Source organism: Lontra canadensis, unplaced genomic scaffold (assembly GCF_010015895.1).
Source record: "Lontra canadensis isolate GAN:19392208 unplaced genomic scaffold, GSC_riverotter_1.0 scaffold9, whole genome shotgun sequence".
Taxonomy (NCBI): Eukaryota; Metazoa; Chordata; class Mammalia; order Carnivora; family Mustelidae; genus Lontra; species Lontra canadensis.
The window spans coordinates 18,623,281-18,641,436 of NW_022631003.1; the positions used below are offsets into that span (position 1 = coordinate 18,623,281).

Consider the following 18,156-nt stretch of genomic DNA (forward strand, 5'->3'; position numbering starts at 1 on the left):
ACTCTTTGAGCTGATTGAAAAATATGAGAACTATGTGTCAACACTGCAGAATGTATCTAAAAAAATATGTAGGCAGAAAATATAGCTTTGGATGTATTTACAAAAAAGAAGAAGAAGAAGAAGAAGAAGAAGAGGAAGAAGAAGGAGGAGGAGGAGGAGAAAGAAAAGAAAAATCCAGAGAAAAACAACAACCAAAAAAATGCAAAAAACAATTAAAATTAAAAATTTTTAAAAATTAAAAAAAAAACAACTTTTGCTTTCAAGAGTATGCCAAACAAGATGTCTAGAGAAATACTTCCAGTTCAAATATACAAAAACAGAGAAAAACAAGTCTTCAGAATTACATTAAGTGTATGGCTTAGTTGCCAGGAAAAAATTTTTAAGTATCCTCAGATACCAAAAATAGTGAGATATTGCAAATTTTGAAAGGAAAAAGAAATGCTGTAAGTAAGGTTTTTGGGGGGCATTTTCAACTTCATACATTTTGAAGGACCATGCACAGGTAGGATAATGGGTCTAGCTTGGGCCTCTCCAAGGTTAGAAGTGAGATTGAATGCTATCAATTAACCAGGACCCCTGAAAGGCAATTCCTTAAAAATTGAAAAATGAAAAAATATTGTATGTCCAGCAAAAGGTTAAAATTAGGGGTATTTACCTGTCAAGCACACTGAATGAAGGGAGAATGTAAAAGATTTGTTATTCTGAGATTTTCCAAAAGAACACTTGTACATACATCTATTTGCAACCAAAATTTGTACTATCTGTGTAGAATGGATGGGACTGGAGGAGATTATGCTGAGTGAAATAAGTCAAGCAGAGAGAGTCAATTATCATATGGTTTCACTTACTTGTGGAGCATAAGGAATAACACAGAGGACATTGGGTGAAGGAGAGGAGAAGTGAGTTGGGGGAAATCAAAGGGGAAGATGAACTATGAGAGACTGTGGACTCTGAAAAACAAACTGAGGGTTTTGGAAGGAAGGGCGTGGGGGGTTGGGTGAGCCTGGTGGTGAGTATTAAGGAGGGCACGGATTGCATGGAGCACTGGGTGTGGTGCATAAACAATGAATCTTGGAACACTGAAAAAATAGAATAAAATTTAAAAAAATATTAACTGAAATTTTAGTTTAAAGAAGTACAAGCCAGTCAGCCTTGCAAGGAAAGTTAAATCCTTTCTGGCAGAACACACCATAAGGACACAGATAAAGTTCTAATGAAACCAAATTCAAAATAGAATCACAAAATACACAAAAACCAAGAGTCATAATCAAGAGTCAGTACACAACACAACAAAGAAAGAAACAGACTCATAAATATGGAGAACCAACTGGAGGTTGCCAAAGGGGAGGGTGAGGTGGGTGAAGGGGATTTGGAGGTGCAAACTCCCAGTTATAAAATAAATAAATCACTGGAATGTGAAGTACAGTATAGTGAATACAGTCCATAATGCTATAATACACTTCTGGTGGTGAGCATTTTATATTGTATATATAATTGTTGAATCACTGTGTTGTACACCTGAAACTAATTTTATATTATATTTCAACTATACTTCAATTAAAAACTTTTACACCTTTCTAATAAACAAAAGTTAAAAAAAAAAAAGTTAAACTAAATGATCAGACCTAGCAAGTCAGCATACATTTGGAATTAATACTTAGAGAGTTTACAAAAACTCTGGGGAATGCTCTTTTCATCATTTCTCAAGGAAAGTTAACCAAACACATTTTATACAGGTACCTTGCTTTTTATTTAGTTATATTTTCCTGATTACATTAATTAATGTTTAAATTATAGAAAATTTAGAAATTTACAGAAGACTAAAGTAAGAAAACAAAAATCATCTATAGCCCCACTATTTATATATAAAGGATATACATCTAGATTTATATATAAAGGATATACATCTATATATCTAGATTACATATAAATATAATCAAACAGATTTTAAGCAACATACCTATGAATTTATTCCTATCTATTTTGAAATTTAATTTGAGATCTATGTAGAAACACGTTAACAGTAATTGGTTGAGTGTTACAAATATGCACAATCTTAATTTCTCCTTCATTCCTTTCTGTTTTTAATTTTAGATGCAGTGAAACTGTTTCATTTTATAATCAGACAAAAATGGATTTATGATCAAAGGAATATGTATCAATAAAACCAAACCAAATTTTTGTAAAAATAGCAGTAGAAGATAAGTCATAAAGGGAAGCAAGTGGATTTAAGTTCACATAAATTACAAACATTTCTCCAAACACCACAAAGCTTTTTACTAAATACAAATTAAGAAAGAAAGATCATAACACATATATGGCATGATGTTAATATATTAAGTGTCAATATTAGTAAGAAACAGCATAAGTCATGAAAAAATAGAAAGAAATAGAAAGAAAACAAATGAGTAATTCCCAAAAATTATATCCCATTGGTTAATTAATTCTGTACAAATGCTTAACCTCATTAGTAATCAACTATATGTAAACTGAAAGGTTTTTGTGATCAAAGTAACAACTGTAGGCATAATAATCTTGAATGATTTTGAGATTGAAATTAGGATGGGTTACCTTTTTTCACTATCAAAATATTAATTTACACTTGTGGAGCATAAGGAATGACAGGGAGGACATTGGGAGATGGACAGGAGAAGGGAGTTGGGGGAATCGGAGGGGGAGACAAACCATGAGAGACTGTGGACTCAAGAAACAAATTGAAGGTTTTGGAGGGAAGGGGTTGGGGGGTTGGGTGAGCCTGGTGGTGAGTATTAAGGAGGGCACGGATTGCATGGAGCACTGGGTGTGGTGCATAAACAATGAATTTTGGAACACTGAAAAAAATAAAATAAAAAAGTGGAAAAAATATTAATTTACTATTTCTGCAGGGCAACTTCTCAATTCTGCAAGGAATATATCAAATTCTTCCATATTGGAGTGTTTCTTAAAAAATAATTTCAAATACTGCACTCTATACTAGCCATATTGGACCTTCAGTTCCTGCAGTGCCCTCTACTCCTTCTTGTTTCAACACCTATACATTTGTATGTTCCCCACCCCAAATCTCTCCTGCGCTGCCCACCTTACTCTTAGGCATTATTCAGATCTCAATAACAGAAACAAAAGCATTTCAACCTCAATGGCACCTTCTCTTTTCTCAGGACCAAGTCAGATCATTTATATAGTATCCTTCAGTTTTTCTTTCACAACTCCACCAATAAAATTGTCTAAGTTATTATTTGCTATTTATTTGCTTTTCTACTAGAATATCTTATTCCTTATGCTGGCCTCTTGTTCAGTACTATAGCCTCAGCCCCTAGCAGAGCTAGTGTTCAAAAACTATTTGAATGAAATAAGTACTTATATTTAGAAATCTTCTAGACCTCAGGTCATAGTATAAGATCGATGCACTTCTGCAAGTGACCAAAATAAGTTACTTGGTTCATACTCTGGGTTGGACAGAAATATTCTCTTCTAAAAATCAGCATTTGAAATACATCTGTGAGTGTGAGTCTGTGTGTATGAACTTAAATATTTGTAAGAGCTTAAAGCAGAACATCTCCTACTTCATACTGATTCATCCCGGGTTCAATCTTGTGTCCCTCAGCATAACTCAGGGACCGTGTTGAATCCTTTGGATCTGTACTTCTAGCAAAAGTTTTGCTCAGCTCCAGTTGGTTCGTGATTCTGCTTTATCTCCAGTCAGTGGGTTTGAAATATAAAGACTCCTTCATCAGGGCTCTGATGCCCAGACCCCCATGTAGGCTGTGCTTTCTAACTCCTTCTTACTGAGCATCTACTACTATCTCTATCACATCAAACACATCCAATTACACACAAATTAAGATTTAAACAGTGAGAGTAAAAGTGATCTTTTAAATAATTAAAATTGCACACTCAAAACACACACTTCTGTCTCTGACTCTTACATCCATGTTCTAAATATCAAGGCTGATTACGATTCCCTTTGTCTTGCTTTCTGGGTCTTCTTGGTGAAAGGCTCTCAGTGGTTCAGGGAAGTCGGGCAAAGAACAGTGCAAACTCTTGTTTTAGGTGCTTAGTCTCACCATCATAACCTTAACAGTGAAAATAGTCTCCAAGCTGGTTTTCCTCCAGGAGGTGTGTGGGAAGAAGACATCACAGGGTCGGGAAGGTGACAAAGCCACCGAATCGTCACTTGAAGAGTAAAATTTCCTAGAATTTAGTCAAGATAATTATGGACGATTTTAGCGTGGTTCAATAACACAGTTACAGTCAATGCAAGTACGTGTGGTGCAAGTAAAACAGATTTTCAGGGGCTTCTTCTCTAGATTATTCTCCTAGAACATCCATTTCTCTCCACGCGGGTCTGTGCAGCTATGAGGCGTGTGCCGGCCTCACAGCACTTGCATTGCTGCAGGGCCCTCAAAGAGACTTGCTTCAGCTTGCTGTTTCCTAGAATTAGGACAAGGGAGTGACCGCAGGGATAAATGGCTGTGGTCGTCATGCCAAAAATAAACAGTAGTCTGTTTTCTGGCATACTGAAACATACTATCTCTATGACAATGCCTATAAAATACAAGATGAAGAGGAAGATAAAAGATATTAAAACTTTCATTGCTTTCATGTGTGCTTCTGTACTGGGGTCTCGGGGTCCAGTGACCTTCATTTGCATACGCCTGTTGTGTCTCCAGAGGGAAATGATTAACAAGAAACATGTAACCAGGCAGAGTGTAAAGAGAAGAATGACTCCTAGGTTGACCAAAATCTGCTTCGTAAAGAACATACTTTTTGGCATGTTGAAGTCCCAGGTTGTATTTCCACTCCGCATTCTGTTATCATTAATAATCCTCACAATTTGTGGAAAAGTAAATAACCATGAAATAAACAAGGATCCCATCCGAAGGTGAAGAACCCTATTGATCCTACCCTTCAGCCAGAGAAAAATATGGTGGGAAAAATTTGCTATCTTCAGGAAATAGAAGATACTGAGGCTGGTGGCAAACCAGATACTTGATTGGTTGATAATTATCCATGAGTAACTAATAAAATCAATTAGTTTGCCAGAGTAATACATATCTGGAGAGAATAGCTTTATAAATCCATCTGTAATTATTAACAATATCAGAAGAATTCTGGAAGTAGCTAAGCCAGTGAGAATAAAGCCAATCATCGAAAACTTTTTGTTCTTCACACAGTCTACACAGTTGACAAGTCCAATAAATCCATTCCCTAGAACTCCCAGTACTGCTTCACTGCTATAAAAATGAGGAGGCCTTCCAGTATGCTTATCATATCTGCCAATTCCTAGTATTGCTCCTGTTACATTACACTTAGGTTACCTGCTGCAGAATGAGACGAACGTTAGCCGCTTGATGGAAGAATTTTTTTCTTCTCTCTCATTCCATAAAGACTTAAATATGCCCCTAAAATGCCTTGTGATGGAATCAGAAATGTCTTCATGGAGACCACCTCAGTTTCATCTATAACTTAGCGAGTCTGGGGAACACGTGTTCAGACTGAATGCCTACGTACGATTTGTGAAGATGCAAATGAAAGTTTCTGTTTCATGGATTTCACTTATCCTCCTGTGAGACTATTTTGCATCTGTTAACCTGACTTGTGGAGTAGGAGTGTCAAATGTATCCCCACAAGAAACAGAACAGAAACAAAAATTTGACCTCGTCCTTTTAAATATCAACTACAGGGGCTCCTGGGTGGCTCAGTGGGTTAAAGCCTCTGCCTTTGGCTCAGGTCGTGATCCCAGGGTCCTGGGATCGAGCCCCGCATCGGGCTCTCTGCTCAGCAGGGAGCCTGCTTCCCTTCCTCTCTCTCTGCCTGCCTCTCTGTCTACTTGTGATCTCTGTCAAATAAATAAACAAAATCTTTTAAAAAAATAAAAATAAATATCAACTACAACCTCATCGTTTGGGTTGTATTTATGACCGTTTAAACCTATATAAAGGAAAAACCATTTATAGAGGTGGCAAATGAATTTAGCCAATGTAGACACTTGCTCTGAATAAGTAGAGGCATAAACACATTTTTGTCATTTTCCTGATAATTCAGGCAAAACACATTTTTCCATATTTTTCAATATAAAAAGGACAATAGAGATTATGACTCAGTTATATAGAAACACTGAACAATTGCCACTTTGTGTTAGAAATGGACTGATCCAGCGGGCATAAAATCAGTAAGGACATAGCTGGAATTCAATAGGATATAATTGACATCTATAGACTACTTCATCCAACAACAGCAGATTATACATTTTTCTCAAGCGCACCTGGAACATTCTTGAAAATAGACCGCCTTCTGGGCCACAAGGTACACCTTAACAAGTTTAAAGAGTAGAAATTATACAGCATCTGCTTTCAGACCAGAATGGAATTAATAATCAATAACAGAAAGGAACTGGAAAATCCCCAAATACAGGGAAAACAAACAACACATTTCTAAAGAACATGTGGGTCAAAGAAATAATCCTAAGAGAAATTTAAAGTATTTTGAACTAAAGAAAATGAAAACACAACTTATCAGATTTGGGAGATGCAGGGGAAGCAGAGCTTAGAGGGAAATAGATAGCATTGAAAGCATATACTAGACAAGAAGAAAGATCTATAATCATCATCTAAGCCTCCACCTTAGGAAACTAGAAAAAGAAGAGCAAATTCTATCCAGTAAGCAGAAGAAAAGAAATAAGAATTTGAGCAGAAAACAATGAAACCGAAAGCAGGAAATCAATGGACAAAATCAATTTTAAAAATGCCGCTTCCTTGAAAGATAAATAAAATTGATAAACTTCTTAGGTTAACAAAGAAAAAAAAGAGAGGAGACAAATTACTAATATCAGAAATGAAAGGGGACATCACCAGTAATGTCATAAAGATTTTTTGTAAAAATCAAAATGAAATCTGGAGAGTAGAGAATTTGTTTTTGGTTAGCATTACTAAAAGTTATGATTTGATTTTTATATGAATCAGAGTACCTGCAGTTAAGACACATCGACTCAAACTCATTATACACACATGCTGCCACAGATAAAGATTTTTTTAATTGACTTTGAGCTACCAGGAAAATTTCCAATGCAGTTCATCTTCATTTGACACATTTGGTATGAAAACAATTATTCTATCGACAAACATTTATAACTGCTCTGACATTATCAGATGCTATTTGGGGATGCTCTTAGAACTAGGGTGAACTCGTTCTGAGAGTAGTTCAATGTGTGGAGAAAGTTTGTTTCCCATACCACCAACAAAAAACTCTCCAGACATCAAGAGTTCTACAATTCAGTTCAATTCTCACACTATTTACTAGGAGATGTCAGATTCCAGAGGGTCAGGGCTTGGTCCTATACGACTACCTCCCTCTGCCCCTACTTTAGACACCAGTCACTAGCCCAGGCTATTACCTGGGGCTCTGAACTAACTCTAAATCAGAGAGATTCCCATAACCTCCTCCTTGGATTTTGATGAACTTACTAGAGCAGCTCACAGAACATGGAGAAACATTTTACTTACTACATTACTGATTTATTAAAAAAGATATGACTCAGAAACAGCTAGATGGAAGAGATGCATAGGGCAAGGTTTATGGAAAGGGTGCAGGGCTCCTGGGACCTTTCCAAGAGGGCCACTGTCCCTGAAGCCCCAAGCGTTTACCAAATGCTGAATCCTATCCTTTGGAACTGGAAAATAGTGATTAACACATGGGATACCTTCTTACATTATTTGATAAATAAATACTTTTTTTAATAGGTAATTAAGAATATTAATAGATTCAAGTGACCTTGATGATGAAACACTTCTTGGAAGGTAAATAAAAATTCCATTCAAACATTATTTTCAATTATATTATTAATATAAGTGCTCTCAAATTTTATTAATATTAATAATAACAAGAATTTTACAGACTATGTCAGAAATACCTGCTTTGATCATATGCTCAAATTCTTTGATAAAATATGAAATGTATCATACTACTATGCCTATATTTTTTTCTACTAAGTGTGTGGGAGAAGAGGAGCATATAATTATTTCATTTAGTTTTCTTATTAAAATGTTGGAAAATAAAAATACATTTGATTGAGTCTGTATAAGGAAACACTAGATACACAAAACAATTAAAAATAATTATTTCTGGAGTTGGGCTTCAGGGGTTTCAGTCTGGGTTTATTTGAATTTACACTGAAGATGCACTTTCAAAAATACAAAAATACTGTAATATTATAATTTAAAATAAACATATATTTTTGTCTCCCACCCATGGTGCCTGGTTCACAGTTCCCAAAACCCTTGGAACTTCCTAAGTGATAAGAACAGTGGAAGCATCTTACATTATAATATATAGTTTTTTGTCCTCAGTTCCTGAAATCACTTCAGAGCCATAAAGGTGAAATGAGGGTCCTGTTATAATAAGCCCCTTTCAGCAACCGAGTTTATGTTAAGGAACTGACTTTTGGAAAGCTGGTGAGGATAGAGGTTGGTTGCAGGGAAATCAACCAGAATTAGAGGGTGGAAACTTTCAGTCCCATCCCCTGATTTCTGGGGCAGAGGGATTAGAGATGGAGGTGAAGTTAATCACCAACGACCGATCATTTAATCAATCATGCCTATATAGTGAAGCCTCCATAAAACACCAAAAAGGATGGGGCTTGGAGAGCTCCAGGCTGGTGAATCAGAATGCTTCTAAGTGCCACTGTGCGGAGTCCCACGTTCCACAAGGACAGAAGCTCCTTGCTCAGGACCTCATCTGCCTATCTCCCCATATGACTTCTTATTTGTATCCTCTAATGTCTTTTGTAATAAACCGGTAATCTGCTGAGGAAACTGGTTTCCTGAATTCTGATGAGCCATTCTAGCAGATTAACAGACCCGGAGAAGGGGCTTGTGGAAACCCCTGATTTATAACCAGTTGGGTCAAAGCACAAGTAACAACATGAGCCTGGGATTAGCATCTGATTGGCAGTCTGTCTGGTGGTACTGAGCCCTTAGCCCATGGGACCTGATGCTGTCTCTGGGTAGAGAGTGACAGAACTGAGTGAAGAAGTGGGTGGTACAGGTGGTATAGGAAACCTCTCTCCCTATTCCCCCCACCCCCCAACACACTGGAATTGGGTGTCAGAATCAGTAAACACATACGCACAAGATTTCTCATAGCAGCATTGTGTGTAATTGCAAAATATTGGAAACAAGTATAAACATAAGAACGTTGCTGAATCCATTCCGGTACTATGAAGCCATGAAAAAGAATAAGAAATAATTTTATAAATGGATGAAGCAGTCTCTTACATAGTATAAAATTTTAAAAAAAAGTGCAAACTATCATTCGTATAAGAAATGGGGAAAAGGGTAATATGTACATATCTTTTTTTTTCTTTAATTTTTTATTTTAAGTAAACTCTATTCTATACATGGGGCTTGAGCTCACAACCGGGAGATCAAGAGTCACATGATCTACAGACCGAGACAGTCAGAGGCTCCATATTTGTTTACTTTTTCAAAAACACAAATAGGAGGGGCAGTCCCTACAACCCAGCAGCGACCTGAGGAGGTGTCCCCTGGTGGTAGGGCAGCCCCCTCGCCCTCTGCTAGCACCGCAGACCCGACTGCGCCCCACACTCCACTCATCCCAGACGGCGACCCGCCCTCCTCCCCCGAGCCCCCAACTCCCCCAACTCCCATCCCCCGTCACTGCAGGACAGCGATACACACATCTCAGACCCCTGCCCTCCATCCTGGGACCACTTCCATTCATCCGGGCAGACAGCCCACACACCCCTGTCCCCCGCTCCTGGCCCTGGCAGAGGTGATGCCCAGGAGAGCCCCCGAGGTTTGCCTGGGGCACGCCTGGGGCAGGCGGCTTGAGCTCAGCTCCCTTCCTGTTGATCTTGAGGGCACACTGAAAACCTGTCCACCTCCTTAAAGCCTGGTTTCCTGCCCCTTCTCTCCACTGCTGAAATCACCCCCAGGCCCAGTGATTGTGGACCACCTTGGAAAGATCAGGAATTCTCCAAAGTTGGTGCAACATTTAAATCAATTTATGAGTCACCACGGTCATTCCTGCCATTCATTGGTGAACCGCTGTACTGAGTGAGGATGAAGGAGCAAAAGTTATCCCTTGATTTTCACGCAATTTGGGGCTCTGTGCTTTTCCAAAGCATTTTAAGCAGCATAATTAAAATAAACAGTGAATTTTGGATCACTGAAAAAAAAATTAAATTTAATTTAAAAAAAAAAGAACCTGATACTCTCCTATAAAAAAAAAAAGTGAGAAAAACAAACAAAATACAAATAGGAAGAAGAAACCAGAAATAAGTGAAATTGATTACCTACAGGGAGTGATTTAAAATGAGATGGAAGTTATGGAAGAGGGATTACACTATTATCAGTATGCCTTTTGTTTAGTTTTGAGTCTTGATGATAATGTTATAGATAATAAAACAAGGGCTGGAGAAAAAAACCTAAAGCAAAATGCAATTAAAATACAGCCTTTACTTCTTTAAATTAATAATCAGAAGGGAAAAAAGAAGAGAACCAACCAAAATACCTTTTTTTTCCAAAATAACCTTTGAACAGATTTTTTACTGTATGTCCTCATATAGGCATTCATGAACAGTAAAGAAGTATTGAGATGTAGTTAGTACTCTTTCTTTCTACAAGCAGTATGTGTTAGCAAATCTGAAACTACTTTCAGTGTATTTTATGATTAAACAAATGAATGTGTAGACTGAAAAAAAAAATGAGAGCCATGTTTTTCGTTGTGAAAGAGGATATACAACATGGAAAGAATAGTCTGTAATTTTTAATTGGGTTAGAGATACCAATGTATTTTCATCATATACATACATATGTATATAGAAAAACAGACACATGGAGAGAATAATGGATGTGTATGTATGTATGCTACCAAATCCTGATTTTTAAGTACACTTCTACACTAAAAGAAATCAGGACTCCTTGGAGAAATAGTAAATACAGGGCAAAATTAGAAAAAATACAAAATGAGCCTAAAATATTTTGCTGTGCAAGAATGTAAGGAAACACTAAAAGCATTATGGAGACATATCAAAAGGATACAAGATTCAGCTAGAAGTGGTTTTTACTTGACAAATCTAGACCCATGTAAGCATTAAAATAAATCATGATAGTAATAGGTAATAACCCATTGAATAAAATATGAACCTGCATTATACAATATGTCTGCTGAATAAAATATGAATCATCCATATATTTTATATATAAATATATATTTATTCATATAAGCAAATGAATAAATAAGTGATTTAAAGTAAGTGTTCTTTGTCAGACAAAAGAAGTGTTCTACTTGTTTATTATAAAGTGTGTGTGACAGGGTACCTGGCTGGCTCAGTCGGCAGAGAATGTGACTCTTGGTCTCAGGATCATGAGTTCAAAGCCCCACACTGGGTATAGAGCTTACTTTATTTTTTTTTAAAGATTTTATTTATTTATTTGACAGAGAGAGAGATCACAAGTAGGCAGAGAGGCAGGCAGAGAGAGAGGGGGAAACAGGCTCCCTGCTGAGCAGAGAGCCCCTATGCGATGCGGGGCTTGATCCCAGGACCCTGAGATCATGAGGTGAGCTGAAGGCAGAGGCTTAACCCATTGAGCCACCCAGGTACCCCTAGAGCTTATTTTAAACAATAAAATATACCTTGTTTTTTTTTTTTTTAAGAGTATAAGTCAAAAGTCCATTAAATATAATGTCTCCCTTATTCAGGTTAAGAGTATATTTAGAAGACTATTAGTTAACTTGATCCTGGTATATTTTAAGAAATAGAGTCTCTTCTCTTCTCTCTCTCTCTTTTTCATTCTCAAAATCCATAATAAAGACTCAGCTTTACACAGCCAGCCCTTTGTTTCCCTCTGTGTGGGAAGCACTTAGCTCTTGAGTGATGTGCAGGCGGCTCCTGGAGAAACAAATGTTCAAAATAAAATGAAGATTTCTACTAAGTGCTATCTTCTTACTCTGAGATTTATAGCACCATCTGAAAGTAATCAGAAATCTTACCATTTTGGGGCTCCTGGGTGGCTCAGTCAGTTAAGCGTCTGCCTTCCCAGAGTCCTAGAATTGAGTCCCACATTGGGCTCCTTGTTCAGCAGGGAGCCCACTCTCCCTCTGCCTGCTGCTCCCTCTGCTTGTGTTCTCTCTCTGTGTCAAATAAATAAAGAAAATCTTTTAAAAAAAGAAAGAAAGAAATCTTACCATTTTTCAATTATGTCCTTATCTTCAGAAGATGGCTTAAGAAAGTGGCAAAGTCTGCATTTTTGTGTACAATATAGTGGTCTTCTCTGTATTAACAACATTGTTCTATTTTTATTGGAGGATTCCTCCTTAAGGATCAACTATCAGGTAGGATTGTGCATTGTGAATATATAGGTATGGTAAAAAAAAAATCGGAACACTTTTTCATACTTTTACCTTTCTAGGCATAACTTATAAAACAAATATTTCCAAGAAATTGTTTTATTGGCCTCTTACCATATTTTCCCTCTTTCATATCTGTGTTTTGTGCCAGCAAAAGACTAAGATCTAAACAAAGAGCATTTCTCTTCATTTTCTATTTAACTTTTTGTTATGAAAAATTTCAAACATAATCAAAGGCAAAGAGGACGATTCAGTAAGTCCCATGTACTAATTATCTGCTTTCAGCAGTTACCAATATATGGCCACTCTACTCTTACCTATCCCACTCCCTGTGGATTATTTTGATATGCATTCCAAATATGATAGCCCCACACCCCTCAGGTTGTACAGTAAGCTAGTATAATAACATTTCTGGCATTAGTTACCGGATGATAGGAAAGGATTTTAACAACTTCATTGAATTTTAAACTTTTTGATTTCTGCAGTTACATCAGTACAGAAATACTCTCAAATACAGATTATTGCAAAAGATTATCAAAACAGGAATTAAATGGCTAAATCTGGATTATTCCAGAAACCAGGTGGTTATCTAGAGGAATTAAATAGTTTTAGGTAAAAGCACATTAATATGACATTAATATCCCTGAATATGATATGAATGACCATTCATATCACAGATCCATATTGGCCTCCTGACATTTGTGAATGACTGAGTGTTAATGACAGCGATTTTCAGTTGGTCTTGGAATTTTTTCTTCTATTTGGCTTTGTCTCTCTGCCGTATCTTACTGTACCCACCTGTTCCATTTTGATTACTTGTGTTTGATTTTTAACAACATCTCTCTTCTCTAGGTCTGTATGAGTGGAAGGTGACTTATACATACAAACACAGAAGTTCTAACAGTTCAGAGAGGTGATAGTTCCTATTTATTTATTTATTTATTTATTATTTTTTCATCTGGTTATTGCTTAGAGGTCTGTCCAGGTCTAGGAAGAATTTAAATGACACTCAGTGAGACAGTGAGACTGGAAGAATCCAGTGAAACAAGGAAGATTACATACATTTCTCTTTGACTTCTCTCATAGACCAATGTAGCCGAAAATGCCTTCCTTCCCTTTAAGATTTTACTCATTTTGCCGTTTCCAGAAATCACAACTTATGAGTGACCTGAAAGATAGGGAATTCTTATCATACCACCAAACATCCAAACCAAGCCAGCTTATTCTGTAGCAAAAAAAATTGTCCCCAAAATGTGAAAAAGGCACAAAGAACACGAGAAAGAGAAAATTAGTTTTGCCTTTCTGAAATGGGCCTTCATACTGGGGTCTCTAGAATCACTGACGAGCTCAGTGTGTTTCCATGTGTGTTTCCACAAAAAAAAAAAAAAAAAAAAAAGCTTTTTTTTTTTTTCCTCCTGTTAATCTGTCTCACATAAATCTAATTCTTAGTCCAGCTGGGAGAACTCGCAGATAAAGGGAGAATTCTTCCTCCCGACAGACCCAGTAGTAAAGATAATCATATAATTTAAATTTTTATTTTTATTTGCATTGAATATCCCAGTTATACTTCTCTCCTTCCCTCTTTGAATTCCTCTCTCTTTGTTTTTGTTTTTGGAAATGATATCAGAAACATTCAAAACTATATGGCAAAGGAAAGCTTATGAACTGGAAGGTCACAGATACCAGCAGAAGGATGAAAACTGCCTCATTAATTCTCCATTTTAGCCAAAGGGAAAGTGAATAGAGAAATTGGCGACCTTCAGGATTAAAAAAAAAAAAAAAAAGGCAGTGATATAGGTAGCTAACCAAGTGCTCAAGTGGCTGGTCAATATCCAGAAACTAGTTTAAGATATAGTTATTTCCCATAGGAACAGGGATTTTCTGGTATAATAACACTGATAACAAATCGATGATTGTTAGCCACAATTGACTAATTCTGTCAAAGTCCAAACTAATAAGAATAAAGCCAATCAAGCATAATTTTCAACTTCTAATCCAAGCAATGCAATTTGTGAGTCTAATGAATCCATTCCTTAAAATATCTATTTTAAATTTCTCACGTGTTACAACCATGAGAACTTTCTCCAATGTATTCGACGTGGTTGCAAAGAAAAAAACTCTGATCTGCAGTTTGTTGACTAATCTCCTAATGATTTGCTAGATTAGGATATAGGTTTTGTTTAATTATGCAATAATATCTACTTTTCTTTTTTATTGTGGCTCTTCTTCTTAGCTATGAATCCCAGTCATCTCCAACAGCCATTGAACATTTCCAACCAGCTCTGCTAAGGATTTCCAGTCTTGGTCCAGATGTCAGCTAGACATTGTAACATCCTATGTAAAGAGATGGTTGAAAGACTAGATGCTCATTTGCTAATATGTAAATAAAGGCGCAGATTAATTTTCATTCTTTTGAATAAGAATTCCTCTCTCCTCTCAAGGAACTGCTGCATTTGATTTGCAAATCTCAATTGTGAAATAGGTACCTCTGTTAAATAACAAAAAGTCAACTGAGTAAATTTTAAGACCCCATTGGCTTTATTAATTAATTCATGAATCAAACAACATCCTATGTAGCAAGTAGAGGGGAGCTCCAAAGGGCTACAGAAAAAGAAAAGTTTTTAAAGGTAGAGAGGGAGCAGAAAAAAGGGAATTATTAACAAAGAATCTATTATTTTAGGCAAGGTCATACTCCTAAGATGACTGAAAGGGGTCTATCAGTAAATTTGTTGGTGCTGGCCAGGAAATTCCCATGTTGATCTCTCTCTCTCAAATTAATAACTTAAATCTTTGAAAAATGTGTAACTATATTTAAAATTACCTACTGGGTATATTTCTGCTTAAAATACAAAATGCCTGAGGGCTATCTGTTCTGATCATTTTAAATAAATTGGAAAAATATTTTGATTTATTGATGTCTTCAGTGCAGTTGAACCAATAGTAATTAGATGTCACTCTCGTCCCTACCTTTCCGACTTGGTCTTTCAAGAGAATTAGTAGTGAAAAGATTCAAATAATGACATAACTAGCCCAAGGAAGGAGATCCTGTGAGATTATGTTCTGGAGGCAGATAATATTAAGGTAGTCCTGCAAAGAAGCAGCTAGTTAGTTAGCTGGTTTGCTAGTTAGATGATACTTTGGGACTAATTAAACCTTGTCACTTCAACCTCTAAGAACAAACAAATCTACCATAAAGGAGGGCCCACCAACAATCTAGACATGATCCAAGGACAGTTTGATCATTACATTTGTTGCTAGCAAAATACATTCAGAGGAGAGATACACAGACCTTAATCACTTCATGCCATAAGGACTAGAGATTGTGTAAGAGAATAGGGGATGGATGACACCCCTTTTTGCCCTCCACTTTCCAGTATATCCAAAATAAATCTCTTTCTTTTATATTGTCCAGTGTTGAGTTAATCATTCCATAGACTAGAGAGAATTCACAAAGGTTAGTTCTTAATTTCTCAAACAAATCCAGAAGCTCTAAATTCTTTGTAGGTCACCTATTCACAGAAGCCAGAAATCTGTGCCAGCCTGATTTTACTTTTACTCACTACCAAATTCAGTCAATTTTATTATCTTAATAGCTCTCAAATCTATCCCCTTGTCACCAAGTCTATGACTACTGTCTTGATTCAGACCCTCATCATTTTGGCACAGGCTGCAAGACCAGTCTCATTACTCTTTACTTACAGTCTTATCTTTTGTAGAAGTTCTTTCCATTATGTATGTAGAGGTTCTGCTTTAGTGAAAACCCTGTCATTCTTTTCAGGATGAATGCATCCTTATTTTCATGCTTTATTCCTGGTGCTCATCTCCTTTCTGATTCTTGCAGACATTGTTTTGGATACAATTCCTTCTGGAAAAATGTTCCTCATCATCTGAACTTGGATTTGGTGTCCTTTTTTATCATCCTGTGTCTCTCTAATTATAGCATTTTTTTGTGATCTATTATGACTGCTCTCTGGACTGTAATTTTTTGGAAGGAAGAAAAAATTCCAATCTTTCACTGTCAAAATCCTCTTAGTAAATGCAAAACCTGACAAATAGTAAACATTTCATAAATATTTGCTGGATTGAAAAAAGCACAATCATAGAAAGTTCTGGAAGTATATAAAAATAGATAAAAATGTCAGGCATCTGGGTGGCTTAGTTGATTAAGCTTCTGCCTTCACCCAGGTCATGATCTCAGGGTCATGGGATCCAGCCCCACACAGGGCTCTCTGCTCAGAGGGGTGTCTACTTCTCCCTCTGCCTGCTGCTCCCCCTGCTTGTGTGCTCGGTCCCTCTCTCTCTATCAAATAAATAAAATCTTTTTAAAAAAATAGGTAAAAATTAAAACATCAATAATGTATTAATATTTATACTGATTTTCTTCCAGTATTTTAATATTTAACTATTCCTTACTTATCATTACACATAGTTATAATCATACTATTTTTGTAATGTTGGGGCCTAATTTTGATTTACTAGCTTTAGAAGATAAGGTCTTTTGTAAATTTGGTAAACTCTCCTCAACAATTATTCTGAGAGCTTCATAATCAAAGGCGTATAATATTTTTACTTCAAGTAATCCCTTATTGAGAGTACTATTATCTTTTTCTACTTTATTTTTCCTATTATACACAATATGACAATGATTACCTAAATACATGTAATTATTTCTCTACTTAGATGAAACTTCAGTAAGTTGAGATTATGAGTTTAAATGTGTAAGTATTTTTGGGTTTTCCAATGCACATTTTTCAACCCGAATTGTTATCAGCCTATGCAAAGCATTACCATTAGTTAATAAAAAATATTTAATTGAAAAGTAGAACACAGTGTTTTCCATCATGATATATCTGTTCATATTCATAATTTGCTTATTGGAGGAGCCTTAGTGATTTTCTTAAGTATTTTTGCCAGTTCTTCTTATACTGGAGTTATAAGCATATTTCCTGTTTTCTGTATCAATCAATCAATCAATCTCAGTTGTTACTTGCTTTTTAAATTTAGAAGCTAAGGGCGCCTGGGTGGCTCAGTGGGTTAAAGCCTCTGCCTTTGGCTCAGGTCATGGTCCCAGGGTCCTGGGATTGAGGCCTGCATCGGGCTCTCTGCTCAGCAGGGAGCCTGCTTCCTCCTCTCTCTGCCTGCCTCTCTGCCTACTTGTGATCTCTCTCTGTGTCAAATAAATAAATAAAATTTTTAAAAAAATCCATTTCTCTCCAATCTTTTAAAAAATAAATAAATAAATAAATTTAGAAGCTAAAATAGAAGTTGTTAATTTATAATTTAAAATTTATACCAAATGAATATTGAACAAGTGTACTCTTCTCCTTCCAGACAAAAAGTCTTTAGTATCTCTTTACTTACAAACTCTTTACCCTCATGATTTCCACTGTTGCAATAAGCTGGAACTTCGTTCCAGGTTATGACTCTTTTAACTTTCTATACAAGTTCATCCAACTGCACAGGCCTTTTAACAACATGTCTCTAAACGAAAGTTTTATTTTTCTCATCTCAAATGTAAGACAAAAAAATATCATATCTAATATTAGTTGGGAAACTAAAACGGACTTAGGAATAAAGTCAGTAGAAAAAAGCATAATACCTAAGGGAAAGAATAATTATGAAATGTTATTGAATAACCTTAGAGAAGGCTTAAGTAAACTAATTTGTAGGTTATATGCTTTAAAGGAAATACATTATGTTTTAGAGAAATCTGTAAGTTCACTGACAGTCCCGTCAAAATCCCAATTTTATGGGATTTGAGAAGTTGATTCTGAAAATCCCTTGGAA

The 18,156-nt window shown here is 36.2% G+C and overlaps 1 protein-coding gene across 1 annotated transcript; it reads right to left on the reverse strand.

Annotated features, from left to right (window-relative positions):
• Positions 1 to 4,308: 4,308 nt before the first annotated feature.
• TAS2R10 (taste 2 receptor member 10) lies at positions 4,309 to 5,271 on the reverse strand. The gene is given in 3 exon segments (XM_032855411.1): positions 4,309 to 4,350; positions 4,352 to 5,235; positions 5,238 to 5,271. Coding segments are annotated over 3 exon segments (960 nt in total).
• Between the last annotated feature and the right edge of the window lie 12,885 nt (positions 5,272 to 18,156).